Here is a 17144-nt window from a genome sequence, read left to right on the forward strand (position 1 = left end):
TGGCGGAGATTCCCTTTACTTCAAGTGGCAAACTGCAGCCACTGCACGGGTTGATCATCGTCCCATCGCATACCCCTTCTATACTTTCGATAAAAGTGCCCATAGCCATATTACACAGGGCAGTGGGAATGGAGGAGCCTTGTAGCATCTTTCTCATGTGCATTAGGAGCTGCAGTTGACCTTCACATGCATTCACTTTTGCTTCCATAACGTCCACATTAATCTGCACACCAAAAAAAAGAGGAGCATGGTAAGTACATAGGTTTGTTGTGCACATATTCCAATCATACGATAGAAGCATAAAAGTCACGCACTTACACGCTGACAAGTTGAGTCAGCAGCAGGAGTGTCCTCACTGTCAGAAAATGCGAAACCTTCCAATGTCTCTATTTTTACTTTACACTCTATTTCCCTCTTTGCATCCACACTGTCGCTCTGTAGTAACCTCTGTAATTCATTTTCAGCGTCGTGAAGCTTTTGTCTCATAGCAAGCACAATTGGGGTGACCCTAGCATTGCTTGCTTGGACAATCCTCGCAGCTTCAAAGTCTGATTTTGCAGTTAGAAGATGTTCTTTAGCATCTTGCAGTTGTTTGCTGAGAATTTCAGAGGCAGCCTTTATGTGCTGCAAATTCTCAACGCCAAAAAATGACAGGCTTTCAGCCTGCTAGTGAGTGTTGTGGCGAGAGATGGGTGTCTCCTTGGTATCCTCCTTCATTTCAGCTTGCGCCTCCTCGATGTTTAGACATACATTGCGCATCCTCCACTTTTCAACATGGGCCTCGTAGTACCCTTTCTCTCGGAGGTCCTGCAAATGCTGGACAGCGAATTCAGCCCAATTGAATTGCATGGCTGAGCTACTTGCAATTGCCGCCGGGCTGAATTCTTTTACAAACCCCTTGGCGAATGCAGAGTTGATCTCCATGTTTGTTGGGGGCTTCTGGTACACCTTGTAATGCATCTGCATCACCTGGTCGAACATATCAGTACGCAAACAACTGCATTTAATGCAATAGTGACTACGATTCTTTGACTCTCTGAAAACACTAAACCACTCCACATCACTGGTCTGATCCCACCTCACTAGTTTGGGGTTGGCACCAGCCAGGGAGAGGCCATGAACATCATTGAACTCTTCTGTTGTAATACAGAACTTGCTCTGTACTGGGACTGTAAACTTTGGAGCTTTCCATCGGCTTGGACACCCCCAATGTCACAAGATTAGCAGTAGGAAAGTGCAGTATTGAGCACTTCCTTCCAATTTCAAGGTTCAAATCAAACACTGGTTTGTGCTTCTTGAGCCAGACTTCGACTTGAGCGATTGTATTTCAAGTGACTATTCACAAGATGTCCTACTGCTAAAGCCGACATCAAGGGACAACTCTCCAGCCAAGACAGCACCAGCTACTATCCTCGCAAATCATAATGAGGTAGAGAGAGAGAGAGAGAGAGAGAGTACCTGAGTCATCCTTCCCCTTTGTATGCAAGGTCTTTGCCATTGGGGATGCTGGGGAATCAGAGAGCTTCACCCTTTTTCGGGGCGGAGAAGAAGTAGCAGAAAGTTCAGGGGTCAACTTTGTTTTTGGTTCTCTCTAACCTCTGGCCCTTGCGCCCCTCTTACCTCTGGCCCCTGCATCCCGCTTCTCTGCATGCATGTTGACTGTCCCACTCCGCTTCTCTCCACGCATTTTGACTGCCCCACTCCCCTCAGAGTAACACTGCGTAAATGGTCAGGAAAGTGGATTCAGGGTGGTCTCCCTATTTTGAAATATTCGATGGATTCCCACACGTTTGAAAAGTTACACTCTCATTATGCTTACAAGATATGCTTGTTGCCACATGATAACTAGCACAAAAAGCATGACAAGTTAACATGCTTATACCCTTGGACATTGAGGCAATGTAGGATAGCCTCTTTTTGTGTACACATTAGGTTCCTTGAAAATTTAAGAATATGAGTATCATACCCTACTTGAGTATACACACACACACATACATGTATATATGTGTATTTATGTGTGTGTGTGTGTGTGTGTGTGTGTGTGTGTGTGTGTGTGTGTATATATATATATAATATAATATGTATGTATATGTATACATACATACATACATATACATATATTTGTGTGTGTCTGTATACATATATATATATATTCTTATATCGAAGATTTGTCACATATGTCTTGAAGCATTTTGTTGTTGTTATAGTACAATAACTATGACATTCAAAACCTTCGTGCGTCCCCCCCCCCCCCCCCCCCCCCCCCCCTTACAAAACCCTCTCTCTCTCTCTCTCTCTCTCTCTCTCTCTCTCTCTCTCTCTCTCTCTCTCCTGCGCGCGCGCACACACACACACACACACACACGTAATAGATAGATAGCATTTAGCATGGAGCTCATGTGTGCATACATATATGACTTGTCGTCATGTTATAGTAGTTGAAAAATTGGCACTACGGTTGAAGTGATGACCTCAAGTCAATGCATGAAAAGGATGAGCAAACTCCTTTTTCTCAATCTCTGTAAAGAAAGGTATAGATGGCTATGATTGGTCTCTCTCTCTCTCTCTCTCTCTCTCTCTCTCTCTCTCTCTCTCTCTCTCACGTGTGCGAGAGAGAGAGAGAGAGAGAGAGAGAGAGAGAGAGAGAGAAGATGAAACACCCAAGTTGCCCTATATATCTTCTGGGATTGCTCCTATGGGATTAAAATTTGTCTCATTCTTCTTCTTCTTCTCTATCTCTCTCTCTTTCCATTCCATAGATATTCAAGTGTTAAAGACTTGTTGTGTAACTTTAGTATCTTTTTAGATTGTTCTTACACCCTTAAACATTTTATTCTCTCTTTCTCCTCTTCTCCCTTCTGCTTGCTGCATCATTCGTTCGACACTAAAACATATTGCTCTATGTGTGTGTGTGTGTGGGGTTGATTTTTGATAGGCACGTTTTTTGCCTATCAAAATTTAGAGAATTTATTGATTTTTAAGCATTTTCCATGGTTTAACTCTTAAAAACAAAAAGGACAAAATATCCAAGAATTGGTAAAAGGTACGTTAAGTGGGCAATCTCTCTCCCTATTTGGGGTGCCAATGTGAGGGTTGATTTTTGTTGGACATTTTATTTATTTTCTATGGGTGAAAAATGTTAGCTACCCTTTTGAAAATACATTATTACTCTAAGAAAACCACATTATCTTGGAAATTTGGCTTGGTGTGTCACTAAATATAAATTTTGTATATCATGTGCGTCCAAGAACTATTTTTAAACTCTTTATCTGTGAATTTTTGACAAATAATTCGGTCTATAAAAAAATTTCCAATTACATTTTATGGTACCTTTTTGTATGTGAAAATGTGAGAAAAAAATTAATAACCCCTTCTGCAGCAGTACTCACGTGATAGTTGCATAAATATTAAGTGCCCCCCCCCCCCCCCCCCCCTCCCCGAGAAAATTGAAGGGCTTGAAGGGTGTCCTTGGTGAGACGGAGCCCTTTGAGCTCGAAAGGAAAACGTCCCTCTCTCTCTCTCTCTCTCTCTCTCTCTCTCTCTCTCTCTCTCTCTCATGGTCAATAACATGGATAACTACTCCTTCATTTGCATGTATTGAATAAATAAAATAAATAAATAAATAAATAATTTATCTCTTTAAATAAATAAAAACTTTTAAAACAATATAAATCAATATTGATATTAAAAAAAAACCTCTTGAAAAGAAAAAACCAAATATATCTTTAAAAATTAAATTTTCATTAAATAATAAAATCTCCACTAAATTTATCTCCTTTTTGGCTTTCTAAAAGAAACCCTTAGTGTTGTATTGGGTTAGGGAGACTGACATGATGGAGACTTACCTTTCATTTCACATCTTGACATGTATTTACTTTTCTTGAATTCTATTGTTTTCACTGCATGATGGAGACTTAGCTTTCATTTCACATCCTGACATATCTTTACTTTTCTGAATTCTATTGTTTTAGAATGCTAAAGTGAAGCTTCACCTTGTATAGCTTTTAGTAAATTTTACACACACACACACACTTTTTTTTTTACATTCTATTGTTTTAGAACGCTAAAGTGAAGCTTCACTTGCATAATTCTAATAAATTATATATACACACATATATATTAATTAGTTCTTTTTATTTCACCTTTCATTTCACAACTTCACATGGCTTTACATTTCTTGCATTTTATAGCTTGATTCCAATCAGTGTTAATGTTCGAGAAAGTCTCTTTTATTAAGCAGTTGCTGATCGAGTTTCTTTCTCACAAAGAAGAAAATCAGAAATACTAGCAGAAATTTTGAGATTTGCAAAATTTTTGGACGACTTTCTCACATATTTCATCGGTTTTTCTTCCGTTTACCATGGTTTACAGTTAGCTAGTCTCGATTTTCAATCGGCTCAAGACTAAGCTGAAGCAATCCTTTCCCAAACACTGATACCAGTTTCATTCAACCTAACAATTTTATCACTTTCTTATTGTTTTTGAAAGTCGTCGTGACCCTTTCACTTGTTGTTATGTGCATTTAAACCAATACATTTATTCTATGTAGAGGTGAAAGTCTTTTGACTTTGTATGACTAAAGTACTTTCTACTACTAAAGAAAAATAAGTCCTTTTGATTTTACATTCTGACAAGACCTGAAAAGCAAGCTGCATGTTGTTTCTTACAATCTTGCTCTCCCTTTTGCATTTTAGAGAGGTTTTCTCTTAAGTGAAGCAGTGAGTGACACATGGAGGGTCTCTCCTTCCTTGAAAAATTTAAGCTTCCTTGAAAAATTTAAGCTTGTGACACATGGAGGATCTTTCCTTCATTGAAAAATTTAAGCTGCATTATGTCCATCATTAGATTTACACACTTCTATACTATATATAATTGAGGTTAAAATTTTCAAGGAAAGAGAGGGCATCCATGTGTCACTCTCTCCTTCATTTCAAGAACTTACTTTAAGAAACATTTGGTTTGAAAGGTCAAAGTGAAGGGTAAGTCAGAAATCATTTGGTTTGAAATGTAAAAGTGAAGGGTAAGTAACAAGTACACTAATGGTAGAAAATGAAAAGACTTAGTTTTGACTTCTTCTGTCAAAAAGTCACAATACTTAGTACTATATATTTTTTATATTTTTTAAAGTCTTTAGCAAAGCCATGGAGTTTCACTCCAGCCTTCAATTTTGAAGGGTGATTACTTTGTTTTTGTAAAGGGTGGCTCTACTTCGTAGCTTGGGAAAATAATGAGCAATGAGCTATGCTACACGTCGATAAGTTGGTTTGCCTCGAATGTGCGTGTGTGTGTGTGTGTGTGTGAGTGTGTGTGTGTGTGTGTGTGTGTGTGTGTGAGAGAGAGAGAGAGAGAGAGAGAGAGAGAGATGCAGCACATCATATGTCTGAGAGAGAGAGATTAGGTTTCATTTTCTACGGCACTATCGTATGTGTTGCAGGTCTGTGTGTGTGTGTGTGTGTGTGTGTGTGTGTGTGTGTGTGTGAGAGAGAGAGAGAGAGAGAGAGAGAGAGAGAGAGAGAGGGCCAATCCCATTTAGTCCTGTTGAGGAGTGTGTTGTCTATTTCTGCTCAAAAGAGAGACAGAGAGAGTGCCATTGATTGGCCTTGGCGCTTGACAAAAAATGCCCCCCCCCCCCCCCCCCCTAAACTTGATCATGAACACAAACCGCCATTTACTTCATGTATAACTTCTCAAATGTTGCTACAATAGGCCTCATATAGTCTCCTCTATCAACACCCCTGGTTGACAACAGTTGATTCGCCACGAGCCCCGTACCCTTATACAACCTCAATCCTCTGTTGGCCGGGATGCCAAGACTCTAGATCCAAGACATGTCCCACTCGCCACAAGCGCTTGCTGAGCCACCTACTCCTCTACCGTTGCTTGTCCGCCACCCTTGATCCCGACGAGCTCCATTTTTGCCTAGCTGCGACCCTCCACACCACGAGAGAGAGAGAGAGAGAGAGAGAGAGAGAGAGAGAGAGAGAGAGAGAGAGAGAGTCCCACATTCGTATCCACACTTTCTTCGTCTTTTTTCGGCCAGTCAGCGGATGCTACAATGTTGAGAGCTCCAACGTGACCATCTAGGCTTTTTAGCTTTCCCAAGTTTTCACATCTCGAACTCCTGACATAGAAGAAAAAAGGGGTTCTGCAAAGAGGACAAGTGGCATTGCTTGCCGCAATAGTGCTCACGGCAACAGTCGTGCAAGGTGGGTCTTCCATTCAATGTTTGGGAAAAAGGTGTCTCAGCTTAATATCATGCCGTTTTCAATGTTAAAAATGCTGGTTGAGGGCAAGGGGAAAAGGAGAAATCCCACCCCAAAATAGAGAAAAATAGTGTAAAAACCTGCAAAATAAACCTAATTTTCTCTTGGAAAATTAAAGGAAAGCAATTTTGTACGTTTGAAAAAATGATTCTTCCAGAACACTGATGTGATTGCATTGAAGGATGATCATTGCCAGTCGAGGGTATTGGCCTTAGTCTTGGAGTTAGCAATCGTTTGCTCATTTGGATCCTCCTTGGTGTTACATACCTAATGTAGCCTCCCCCTAGAAATGATGACTCCGGTCTCTTATTGTAGGGCTACCTCCATGCACGTGCCTCCAATATAGGACTACCTCCATGTCATTTTGCTTACATTTAGAGCATGGTCACTTTGGAATGGCTAAATAGCCTTCCATCTTTGTTTGCAAGTCAAGAAAATTGGTGGCTTTTCGAAGATAAATGCTTGATTTGATTGAGTGATGAGACAGATCTTGAGTAGGTTCTTGCTAACCGACAGGGCCTCAAAAGTCAACCATGTAAAAGGCTATGCCCGTTTCGAGGCTCTTAACCACCACAATTAGATAGGTAGAGAGAAAAGATCCGGCTCGTGATCGAGCAGAAAGTAAGCTCGCTGGTACACACGACCAGGCTCTTCGCCTCTCACATGCTTCATTTTAATACTACAAACTAGACACACACACACACACACACACACACACACACACACACACACAGACGTTTTTCTTCCTACTGACGTGGTTTGAGACCGGTTAATCTTGAGACTTACTAATCTCGACTCTCAGCTATTAAGTTTAGGCAAACCTTATCCAATCCAAACATTGTTAGCAACAAGTCGTATGTTGCATAGCAAGTTAGAAGAGAGAGAGAGAGAGAGAGAGAGAGAGAGAGAGAGAGAGAGGAGAAGAAGAAGATGACAACATACCTAAAAATATTAGCCGATGAATGTTGATTCTTGAACTCAAGGGCTTACGTGCTCACATACTTATACAAGGAGAGGGGGACACAGTGACCTCAAAGGTTAATGCCAGAGAGAGAGAGAGAGAGAGAGAGAGAGAGAGAGAGAGAGAGAGAGATCATCCTTAAAGGTGAGATTGACCTATGGGACCGAGTACAACATGGAACATGCTCGAAGACAATGGATATAAGGGTGGCCACTGACAAGTTGAATCCATGAGGTGGGTAGGAGAGAAAGGTATGTAGGCCATGGTATGGGCTAAAATGTGGGTAAAGCAAGTTTGATGTGATCAAAAGCTGAGCACTCATATAGGGTATGATGATCGCACTCTCAAATTGTTAAGGGATATAATTCGCGTACAAAAAGATACTCTCCTCCATGTAGTGCCTCAATGCTCTGTCTCACATTTAAGGGAGTGGGAGCTAAGCCAATTGGTTGCTATGGTATAAAATATGGGTAAGGGAAACCATGTGAATGGTTGAACACAGTCTGCTCTCTCAAAGAAGAACATGCATATGTGTATGTTTGTTTGTGTGTGTGTGTGTGTGTGTGTGTGTGTGTGTGTGTGTGTGTGTGTGTGTGTGTGTGTGTGTATTTTGTAGCACGCCCTTTCTTTTAGCATGATGCCCAAAACTCTTGCAAAGAGAAATGATTGAGTGAACTTTTTTACTTTCATTGCACTCACATTTTAAGGTGCCAATGGTGCCCAAATGTACATAAAAAACAATATGCAACTTATATTACTAACATGCTTATGGTCAATTGCAAGAGACCTCAACATCCATGTGACAAGTCTTGCTAGATGCAAGTGTACATGCTCGCTAGATTGAGTGAAATCCAGCCTGTAAATTTTGAAATTTACCCACATATAGAGACAAAGTTGCTATAGCTATGCAATCACCCCTAGGTCACACACCCATCATGAATACTACCTTTGAGAAGCAAACGACACACTACTCACCAAATCAGTTGTGCATACCAATGGCAAAGTTTCTTCTACTACTTTGTGGTGTACTGCTGGCATGTTGGGTCATGGCTGGTACATGCATCCTAAGTGCCAACAAATAGCAGTTGATGACTTAGTTGAGTATGATGCCCCAAATGCAAGACCGAAACTACACGAGAGAAGCATGGGAGAGTTGCTATCATGACCAATGCCTTGATTGGTAAGGATGGTGAGAGGGGATGCTAATGCATCTAAAGAATTCGTCGTTCAATGCAAACACTATATCCAAAGAAGGATACCAGCTCTTTATTAGTCTATTTAGAGGGCCACTACCACTCAGCAGGGTCCCATATCAATTATGTGAGGGGGACGTCTCTAGCCTAATCGCAAATTTGTTGTCTCCTTAGAGAGAAACATAGGATGTTAAGACAAGACATCATGCGAAGGGAGCCCATTACTTAATTCATTCCCAAGAGACCTCAAATTGACCTGATAATTCTTGAACTCAACACACACACGCATACACACACACACACACACACACACACACACACACACACACACACACATGGATAGAGAGACAGGGGGGGGACAAACTTGCCATGATTAGGAGGAGTATGTTGGAGCTTGGCATGACTAACTAGAAGAAAATTTGTCCTTGGTCAATCCACAAGAATGTGGAGAGTAACAACACTTCATTTCTCTCTATTTAGAGGGCCACTACCACTCACCAGGGTCCCATATCAATTGTGTGAGGGGGACGTCTCTAGACTAATCGCAAATTCTTTGCCTCCTTAGAGAGAAACATAGGATGTTAAGACAAGACATCATGCAAAGGGAGCCCATTACTTAACTCATTCCCAAGGGACCTCAAATTGACCTGATAATTCTTGACTCAACACACACACACACACACACACACGGATAGAGAGAAGGGGGGGTAGGGGGGGAGGGACAAACTTGCCATGATTAGGAGGAGTATGTTGGAGCTTGGCATGACCAACTAGAAGGAGATTTGTCCTTGGTCAATCCACAAGAATGTGGAGAGTAACTACACTTTATTAGTTGTTCGATCTTACACTCAAAAAGGTATACATAGTGTTGATCCAAAAGATAGATTTGTGCTTGGTTGGTGTGAATGTGGAGGGTACTTAGACCTTGTATGTTGTGATACATTGTCATCTAGAAAGTAGTTATAGTGGTGGTTGATGCACAAGTGTATTAAAGAGCTATAAAATCTCACATGAGAATCATAGGCATTTGCCCACATTTGCCCTCCCTATGAAGGGAAGGAGAACAATGGTTGCTTCAACTGACGGACATGTAGCCGCGGCAACGCGCGGGTCACATACTAGTTGCATTTAAATGAGTGCCCACTATCTTATTTCAACCAATCAACATTTTTGACCTATCAAAAATGCTTAAAAATACAACTCAACCTTTTTCCTATTTTAATCTGCAAAAAGAGAAGGCAACTCTATAGCCTTTGCCCTTTGGGCATGCCAAAAATGGGTTCAACCCCTACTCAAGGTAGTGTAACTACACTGGGTCCAAAATCAAAGAACTCATTAATTAATTGGGAAGATTCCACTTTTCCCATATCAAAAAGTTGAAGTCTGTCCATTGTCCACGGTTCCTGCGCCCAGCCCCTTGCACACACACCACCCCCCCTCACCCCATCGTTGTCCTTGCGATTGTCGTCAGTGGACTCTGCTCCCCGTCTTCCCCTACCATCGCCATGGCATGCTCCCATGGGCTTTGTGAGGCAGCGAGCTCTCTTTGTCTCTCCTCATGTCCCCAGCATGCTCTAGTCTCCGGCCTGCACACAGAGAGAAGCATCTTCCAATATGACCCTCCCCCTGCACCATCTCCCTCCACCTTCTAGCCCCACCCCCTCGAGAGGTTCCCGCCTCGACCCCTTTGGCATTGTTGCTTCACTGCGTTCACTGTCCCTAATATGGCCTCATCCTGCTTGCACTGCGAGGTCACATAGCAGCGACCCACTCCCTTCTCCCGCTATCCCCTGGCGCGCATCCCTTCAAGAAGTGAGCCCAAGCAGTTCCGTAAGAGTCGTGGCCAATGCAAGAGATGCATAGCGGCGCTACTACCTCTCTCTAACAACCAAGCTTGTGCACCTGCTATACTGAAGCGCATGCACACAAACTAGAGAGAGAGGGATTCTACACCCTGTGTGTCCACTCCACCCCGATTAGCCTTTCCTGCACGCACATATATCAACTCACACATCTATTCTGCTAGCATGCATGGTAGGAAGCCCTCCCCTTGGTCACTGCCCTACTGTACCTTGGGAAACATGTGCAAGATACATACAAAGAGGCTATCGCGACAAAGACAAGCCAAAAAAGTATCCTTCGACTTGCGCCATCCTGCTGACACACGGAATATATTCCTTAGCTCTCAGATAATGGCACTCCATATGCAAAAAAACTCTTGCAATCCTCTGCAACCCAGGGTCTACGCACAACACCGCATTGCCGTCGATTGAGCAAATCTCTCTCTCTCTCTCTCTCTCTCTCTCTCTCTCTCTCTCTCTCTCTCTCTCTCTCTCTCTCTCTCTCTCTCTCTCCACGTGTTTTCACCTCGCTTTTTTCTCTCCCAATACACAATAATCTGCCTAGATCACAAAAAAATAAATCAAAAAACGTTTGAGAGACATTAACTCTCCTATCTCTCTCTCCTCCACGTGCCACGACCTCCACTTTTCCTCTCAAAGACACACAAGGCATCTCCTCCGATTCTATTTAATAAACCTCTTTACCAAAATTGGTTGGGCCTACTCATATTCACTCTACTCGGTCCAGCTTTACAAACATTAATTAATTAGTGCGGCAGATTCCGTCTCTCTCTCTTTGGAGAAAGTAAGCCCTCCCGCTTCGCTCCCGTTCCCACGAGGACAAACTGTGTCTGTCGCTCACGCCACTTTCTGTCTCTGCGAGTACCAAGCAGACTCTCACATGGAGCTGGACAACCCACAATGATGAGATCTTCCACAATGTCCAAGGTCCTGGATATCCCCCCAAACATAACAGAAAGAGAGCTCTCTCAAATGGTATTGTCCTTTCTCTACACAACCATCCCCAAACCACCATCTATCTGGGTGCTTCCTCTGTTACACAACGACTTCATGAAACCTGCCGCCGCAAAAAATGAGTCCTCCATTGAAATTTACTCGTGATGTGTCAGGCAACAAGTCGCATACAGATGCTCCTTTCTTGCCCATCTCCCCACCAGCTGTATCAACCTGCACTGTTGCAACTTGCGTCTTCATCTTATTCTTGGAGCCTCCATTCCAGAGTAGAGAGAGAGAGAGAGAGAGAGAGAGAGAGAGAGAGAGAGAGAGAGACCTTCATCTCCTCTCGCAAGCCTGGTTCGCCTCCTCCTGTGCACGCCCCTTGTCCAACCATGGCCTCGCATCTTCCTTTAGAGCAACCTTGCACGCCTGCGCACTGGAAATAGGAGGAATGGAAAAATCTTTTCCCACATGGGACATCCTTTTCTCTCTCCATCTCTCTCTTCCACTTGCCATGTGCGCCTTTTCCCCTCATAGACAAAACAACATCACTTGAGATTTGGGTCAATGAGACCTAAAAAAACTCGTTTCGGGCACCTACTCAAGGGAAGTCTTATGCATTCAATAACATTGGATGTTAATAACCGTTAATGCATTATGCTGCTTCTCATTATGCTCTTTCCCTTAAACACTCGAGTGCATCCTCCTCGTGGGGTGGGTCACCCGAGGAGGAGGTTCTAGCTGGTTGCTATGAGTTCTCTCCGTCGTTTCCAACATGTGGTGCATCAATTAGGTGCCCATGGTGATGCCTACACTTGGCTCTTGCCCGATGGTACATGGCCCTTCCCCGACCATGTAACATGGCTAATATTTGGAAGGGTTGAGCACCTTCCCCTGTGGGCCCTCAGGTGTGTCGGAAACAAAACATGAATAGTTTGCCCACTATGGCAAAAAATAGGACACCTAGCAATGCTTTTCTACCACGAAGATTTGGGAGAGTAAGTCATCCTATGCAGAGATTGACTTAGGCTATCGTCACGCGAGGCTTAGTTATACGTTATTTGAACAAATAATTAAGCCTCATTCTTGGTCACACGCAAAAACGAGCATAGAATGAATGACTATGCCCACCCTTCGTAACTATGCCTATTTTGGCATAGTTGTGAAGTTCAAGGTTTAGTTGGGAGGATGAATAAATAACTAAGCCTCGCGTGACCATGCAAGAGGCTTAGTTATTCATTTAATGCTCTGTCTCGGCATCGTTGGCTTAATTGTCTATAATTGATAACTAAGCCTCATGACTATTAATAACTTAGCCAACTATGCCCATACGTGAGACGTGAGGCTTAGCTATCAGTTATAGCCAACTATGCCTAGACATAGCATTAAATGAATAACTGAGCCTCTTGCATGAGCACGCGAGGCTTAGTTATTCATTCATCCTCCCAACTAAGCCTTGAACCTCACAACTATGCCAAAATCGGCATAGTTACAAAGGGTGGGCATAGTTATTCATTAAATGCTCCATTTAGCATGCGACCAAGGATGAGGCTTAGTTTTTTGTTCAAATAACTGGTAACTAAGCCTCGCGTGACCATAGCATTATAGTTAGTTATCTACAATTGATAACTAAGCCTCTCATCTGGGCATAGTTGGCTTAGTTATCTATAAGTGATAATAACTAAGCCTCTTGTCTGGGCATAGCTGGCTTAGTTATCTATAACTGATAATAACTAAGCCTCGCGTGACCATCCATAGCGTTATGACAATCATGACTCATGTAGATTGCCATTGTGTATATCTAGTAAAAATTGTGCATGATGTGGAATACTCATTTTAGGAGCTTAAAACACATAGAATTTAAGACACCACCATCTCCTGTACACATAAAACTTCAGCAATAAACTGAGAAGGACAATAATGTACAAAGGAATTACATTAGTTTTCATGCAGCTCTCATGATGCAGAGAGACAGCATTTAGTCAAAAGGGCTCCTTCATTGTTGAACTAGGCTAGAAGAGACAACTTGTGTTGCATTCTACCACTTCATTGTTGAACTAGGCTAGAAGAGACAACTTGTGTTGCATTCTACCACTTTTCTGTAGATGGCCTTCTTTACAAGTGAGGGGGGTCTCTTTTGTTACAAAATTGGATGTAGGGCTTGAGCCTTGAAGAGGGGAAAGTTGGCCCCAAAGAATAAAGGGATGAGGATAAAGGCCTGCTTTTTTAGCCTTTCTCTCATGATGAGTTGACTCTAGCAGCCCCCATGCTATTCATGTTGTTGATCAGTGTGTGAAGGTGTTGGAACCTTCTGGAATCTACTAGAGTCTCATCAGTACTAGAAGCATGAACCTCATCATCTTCCTCACATCCTACCAGCTTCCTTACAGCAAACAAGCCTTCTTGTGTTATCACAGAGTTGTGACCAGGGTTAGGTCCTGATGGTGGCACAGGTGCCCTTGGTAGCTCACTAAATATGGCCTCCCGTGCTTCCACAGCCTCTGCTCTCTCGCTCAAGTTCGTTCCGAACGCTGCCACTGGCTCACTTGTCGTCGACTGCCGCAAGCTTCGCTCCACCTTTGCTCCTCGTATTTGAGAATTGCCACCCGGATTCGGGCCAGAACCTGTGCTTGACATCTCTGAAAGAGGGGCATCAAGAATATTACCGAGAGTGGCCGAATTGCCTTCTGGATTAGGGCCTGAAACAGGGGTGTCTAACATGCTTGTGACGCGTAAATCTCCGCACGAAACCCCGCATGATGATGGCAATGAGATGCTGAGCATGTTCCCCAGATTTTGTGAATTGCCTCCTGGATTAGGCCCTGAAACTGGGGTGTCTAGCCTGCTTCCTATGAGAGGGTCTGAATTACCGCCTGGGTTAGGCCCTGATACCACCAGGATTTGCGAGTTGCCGCCCGGATTGGGGCCGGAGACAGCTGTATCCAACATGCTTCCAAAGCTTTTAGCTGCATTGGCCCCAGATACTGTAAGTCTTTCCGAATTGCCACCGGAATTCGGTCCAGAGACAGAAGCATCCAACGCCATTTTCGGCATCTCTACACTGAGGGTCTGTGAGTTGCCACCCGGATTGGGACCAGATACAGGAGTATCTAACATGTTTGTGAAGCTCTTAGCATCAAGGGAAACAGAAAGACTCTGTGAATTCCCAGCAGGATTTGGACCAGATACAGGAGTATCTAGCATGCCTGTGAGGGTATTTGAATTGCCACCTGGATTGGGGCCAGACACAGGAGTATCTAACATGTTTCCAAGGGGATTTATGCTTCCACGGCCCGGATTAGAACCAGATGCATGGATATCTAACATGTCTGCAAGGGTGTTCGAGTTGCCGGCCGGATTCGGACCGGAAACAGGTGTATCTAACATGTCTCCAAGGGTGTTCGAGTTGCCGCCCGGATTTGGACCAGAAACAGGGGTATCTAACATGCCTGTAAGGGTATTTGAGTTGCCGCCCGGATTCGGACCTGATACTGGAGTGTCTAACATAGTTTTCAGGGTGTCGCCATTGCCGCCTGGATTTGGGCCTGATACCAGGAGGCTCTGCGAGTTTCTGCCCGGGTTAGGGCTGGCCACAGGGGTGTCCAAAATCTGTCCGAGCAGCGGAACTCGGGCTGATGCCGCAAGGATCTCAGAATTGCCCCCTGGGTTTGGCCCTGACACAGGTGTGTCCAGCATGAGCCACAGTTCCTGCACATCATGATGCGGCCGATGATACGACGGGACTGCCATGCCAATGGGGACATTGCTCTCCTTTGGATGTTTCCCATTCTCTAAATCTGTAACCATTTCAATGTGAGTATTTGAGGTCTCATATTTCTGGGAAGCCTTGATTTGCGATGAGCTGCTGCTGTGGTGCTTGTGCAGATGGCGATGCCGCGCAGAGTGGTCGACCACGAGAAACCTAACTCGGCTAGACTCTACTTGAGGAAAGAGCAGTACAAGAAAAACTAGAATGCAGAATGCGAGAGAGTTCAGCACCATAGCTGGGCTGGTGACTGTGTAAGAAGCTCGGAGATGGCAGGTAGTCGTATCCTGAAAAAGTTTGAGAGATCTGAGCTGTGTGAGGAGTGTGTGTGTGTGTGTGTGTGTGTGAGAGAGAGAGAGAGAGAGAGAGAGAGAGAGCGAGAGAGGACGGGATTGGGGAGTAGCTCGCATCTGGATTTTATGTTGAAGGGGAAGGCAAGGAGGCGACGGGCCAAGTCAAAAGGCTAGGGAAGCGGAGCTGAAGCTCATGTGAGCGTTGAAGATTTGCAGACAAATCACGAGCGGGTACGCGGAGGCGGCTTGGTTGACTCATTTGCAAATCTCGCTGAACTCAAAGTGTCGAGCCCAGTGTTCGGAAAAGTCCTAAAAGCAGATGCAAAGTTCAAACCGAAAATACTAGTAGAAATTTACCCAAATACCCTTCAAATTTGTGGAAATTTCCAAATAATTTGACAAAGTTCCAAATTATGCTATTATTTACAAGTAATTAATTCAGTTTTCTCAAAGATAATATACAAAAACATGACCACATGTCTACAAAGTTGTTAGACAAAGATAATCATCCACATACCAAGGAAGAACAACATTTACGTGCTTTAATATCGAGCTATTTTATATCTTGAGTCCATAATACAATCGAGAATCCACATAATACATTTACGTGTTTTAATATCAAGCTATTTTATATTTTGAGTCCATAATACAACTCAATCTATGTGATAGAGTGCTTTGTATAGAATTTTGTAAAAGATAACCGTTTTCCCATGTTTTCAGTTATCGCGAGGGATATATTAGGAATTTTGAAAAATTTCATAGGTATATTGGGAATTTTAGTCCAAACTTGCAATATTTGCAATATTTTAGTCCAAATTTTAAAATTTGTAATATTTTTGAACTATTTTCTAGTATATTTTACGGATTTATTTCCTTTAGCATCATTTGCAACCGGCTAATCTCGACTTTCAACCTGCTAAGGCTAAGCTGAGACACACCTTTCTTGAACACTGGGCCTCGAGGTTTTGGATCAATGTTGACAAGCAATGTTGGCAACTTGGAATTGGCCTCTTGTCATGGACTATATGGACATCATACTATTATTAATCATAATACATCATACATGGACGCAATGACTAGACCGTGCAAAGTTGGAAACCACAAACTAAGGGTGGGTTCATACGAGCTGGCAGAAAAACAATCCACAAGTACGTATGTCCTACGTGGTGGTCTTCCATTGGGCCAAAAGGACCCACAACAAAACAAGTGAGCCCCCCCCCCCCTTTTTCCTTGTCTCAAAAATCTACCTTTGCCGCTCCCTTTACAATGAAGAACGCAATGAGTGTAGCTCAAACTTGTGCCATTGCAAGCTGCTCAAACAACTTACCATTATGCTATGTATTAATGGGATATTGTAAGGTATTCCTAATGACATCAACAAAATTTTTTTCACTCCCTGCAAAGTGACATAGTGCAAGTACATAAGGTAAGGACACTTTAAAGAGAAGAAAACACTAAAGGAACAAGTGAAAGGATCATGATGGCTTTCTAAAATCTTTAGGTTGAGTTTAACTAGAATTATATAAGGTGAAGCACTATTCAAGAATGTCTCTTTTATTAAGCGATCGAGTGTCCTCGCAAAGAAGCAAACCAAATATACTAGTAAATTTTTTAAAATTTGTAAAATTTTTTAGCTAAGTTTTGACATCATTGCACCAAGTTTTTCTTCTCTTTATCATGGTTTGTATGTATGTAGTATAGAACTTACTAGAATTAAGATGAAATAAAAATATCTATTTAATACTTTAAAACCAAAATAACATTTAAGATAAATCTCAATCATCATTGAAAACATTGAAAGTATCGTAATCCAACACATCTCTAAGGCTTCTTTTAAAACACAAAAAAAATACTTTGTTGCCATGCGCTT

General features: G+C 42.7%; 1 protein-coding gene across 1 annotated transcript; it reads right to left on the reverse strand.

Annotated features, from left to right (window-relative positions):
* Window positions 1–13108: 13108 nt before the first annotated feature.
* LOC147437987 (uncharacterized) lies at window positions 13109–15690 on the reverse strand. Its single transcript, XM_086487376.1, has one exon. The coding sequence runs from the start codon at window positions 15389–15391 to the stop codon at window positions 13454–13456; it is 1938 nt and encodes a 645-aa protein (XP_086343502.1). The 5' UTR covers window positions 15392–15690; the 3' UTR covers window positions 13109–13453.
* Window positions 15691–17144: the final 1454 nt, after the last annotated feature.

This window comes from Adiantum capillus-veneris, chromosome 17 (genome assembly GCF_014529385.1).
Source record: "Adiantum capillus-veneris isolate H3 chromosome 17, ASM1452938v2, whole genome shotgun sequence".
NCBI classification, from domain to species: domain Eukaryota; kingdom Viridiplantae; phylum Streptophyta; class Polypodiopsida; order Polypodiales; family Pteridaceae; genus Adiantum; species Adiantum capillus-veneris.

Coding starts and splice junctions, on each gene's coding strand:
- LOC147437987 (XM_086487376.1), bottom strand. CDS start 15,391: ATGCGAGCTACTCCCCAATCCCGTCCTCTCTCGCTCTCTCTCTCTCTC.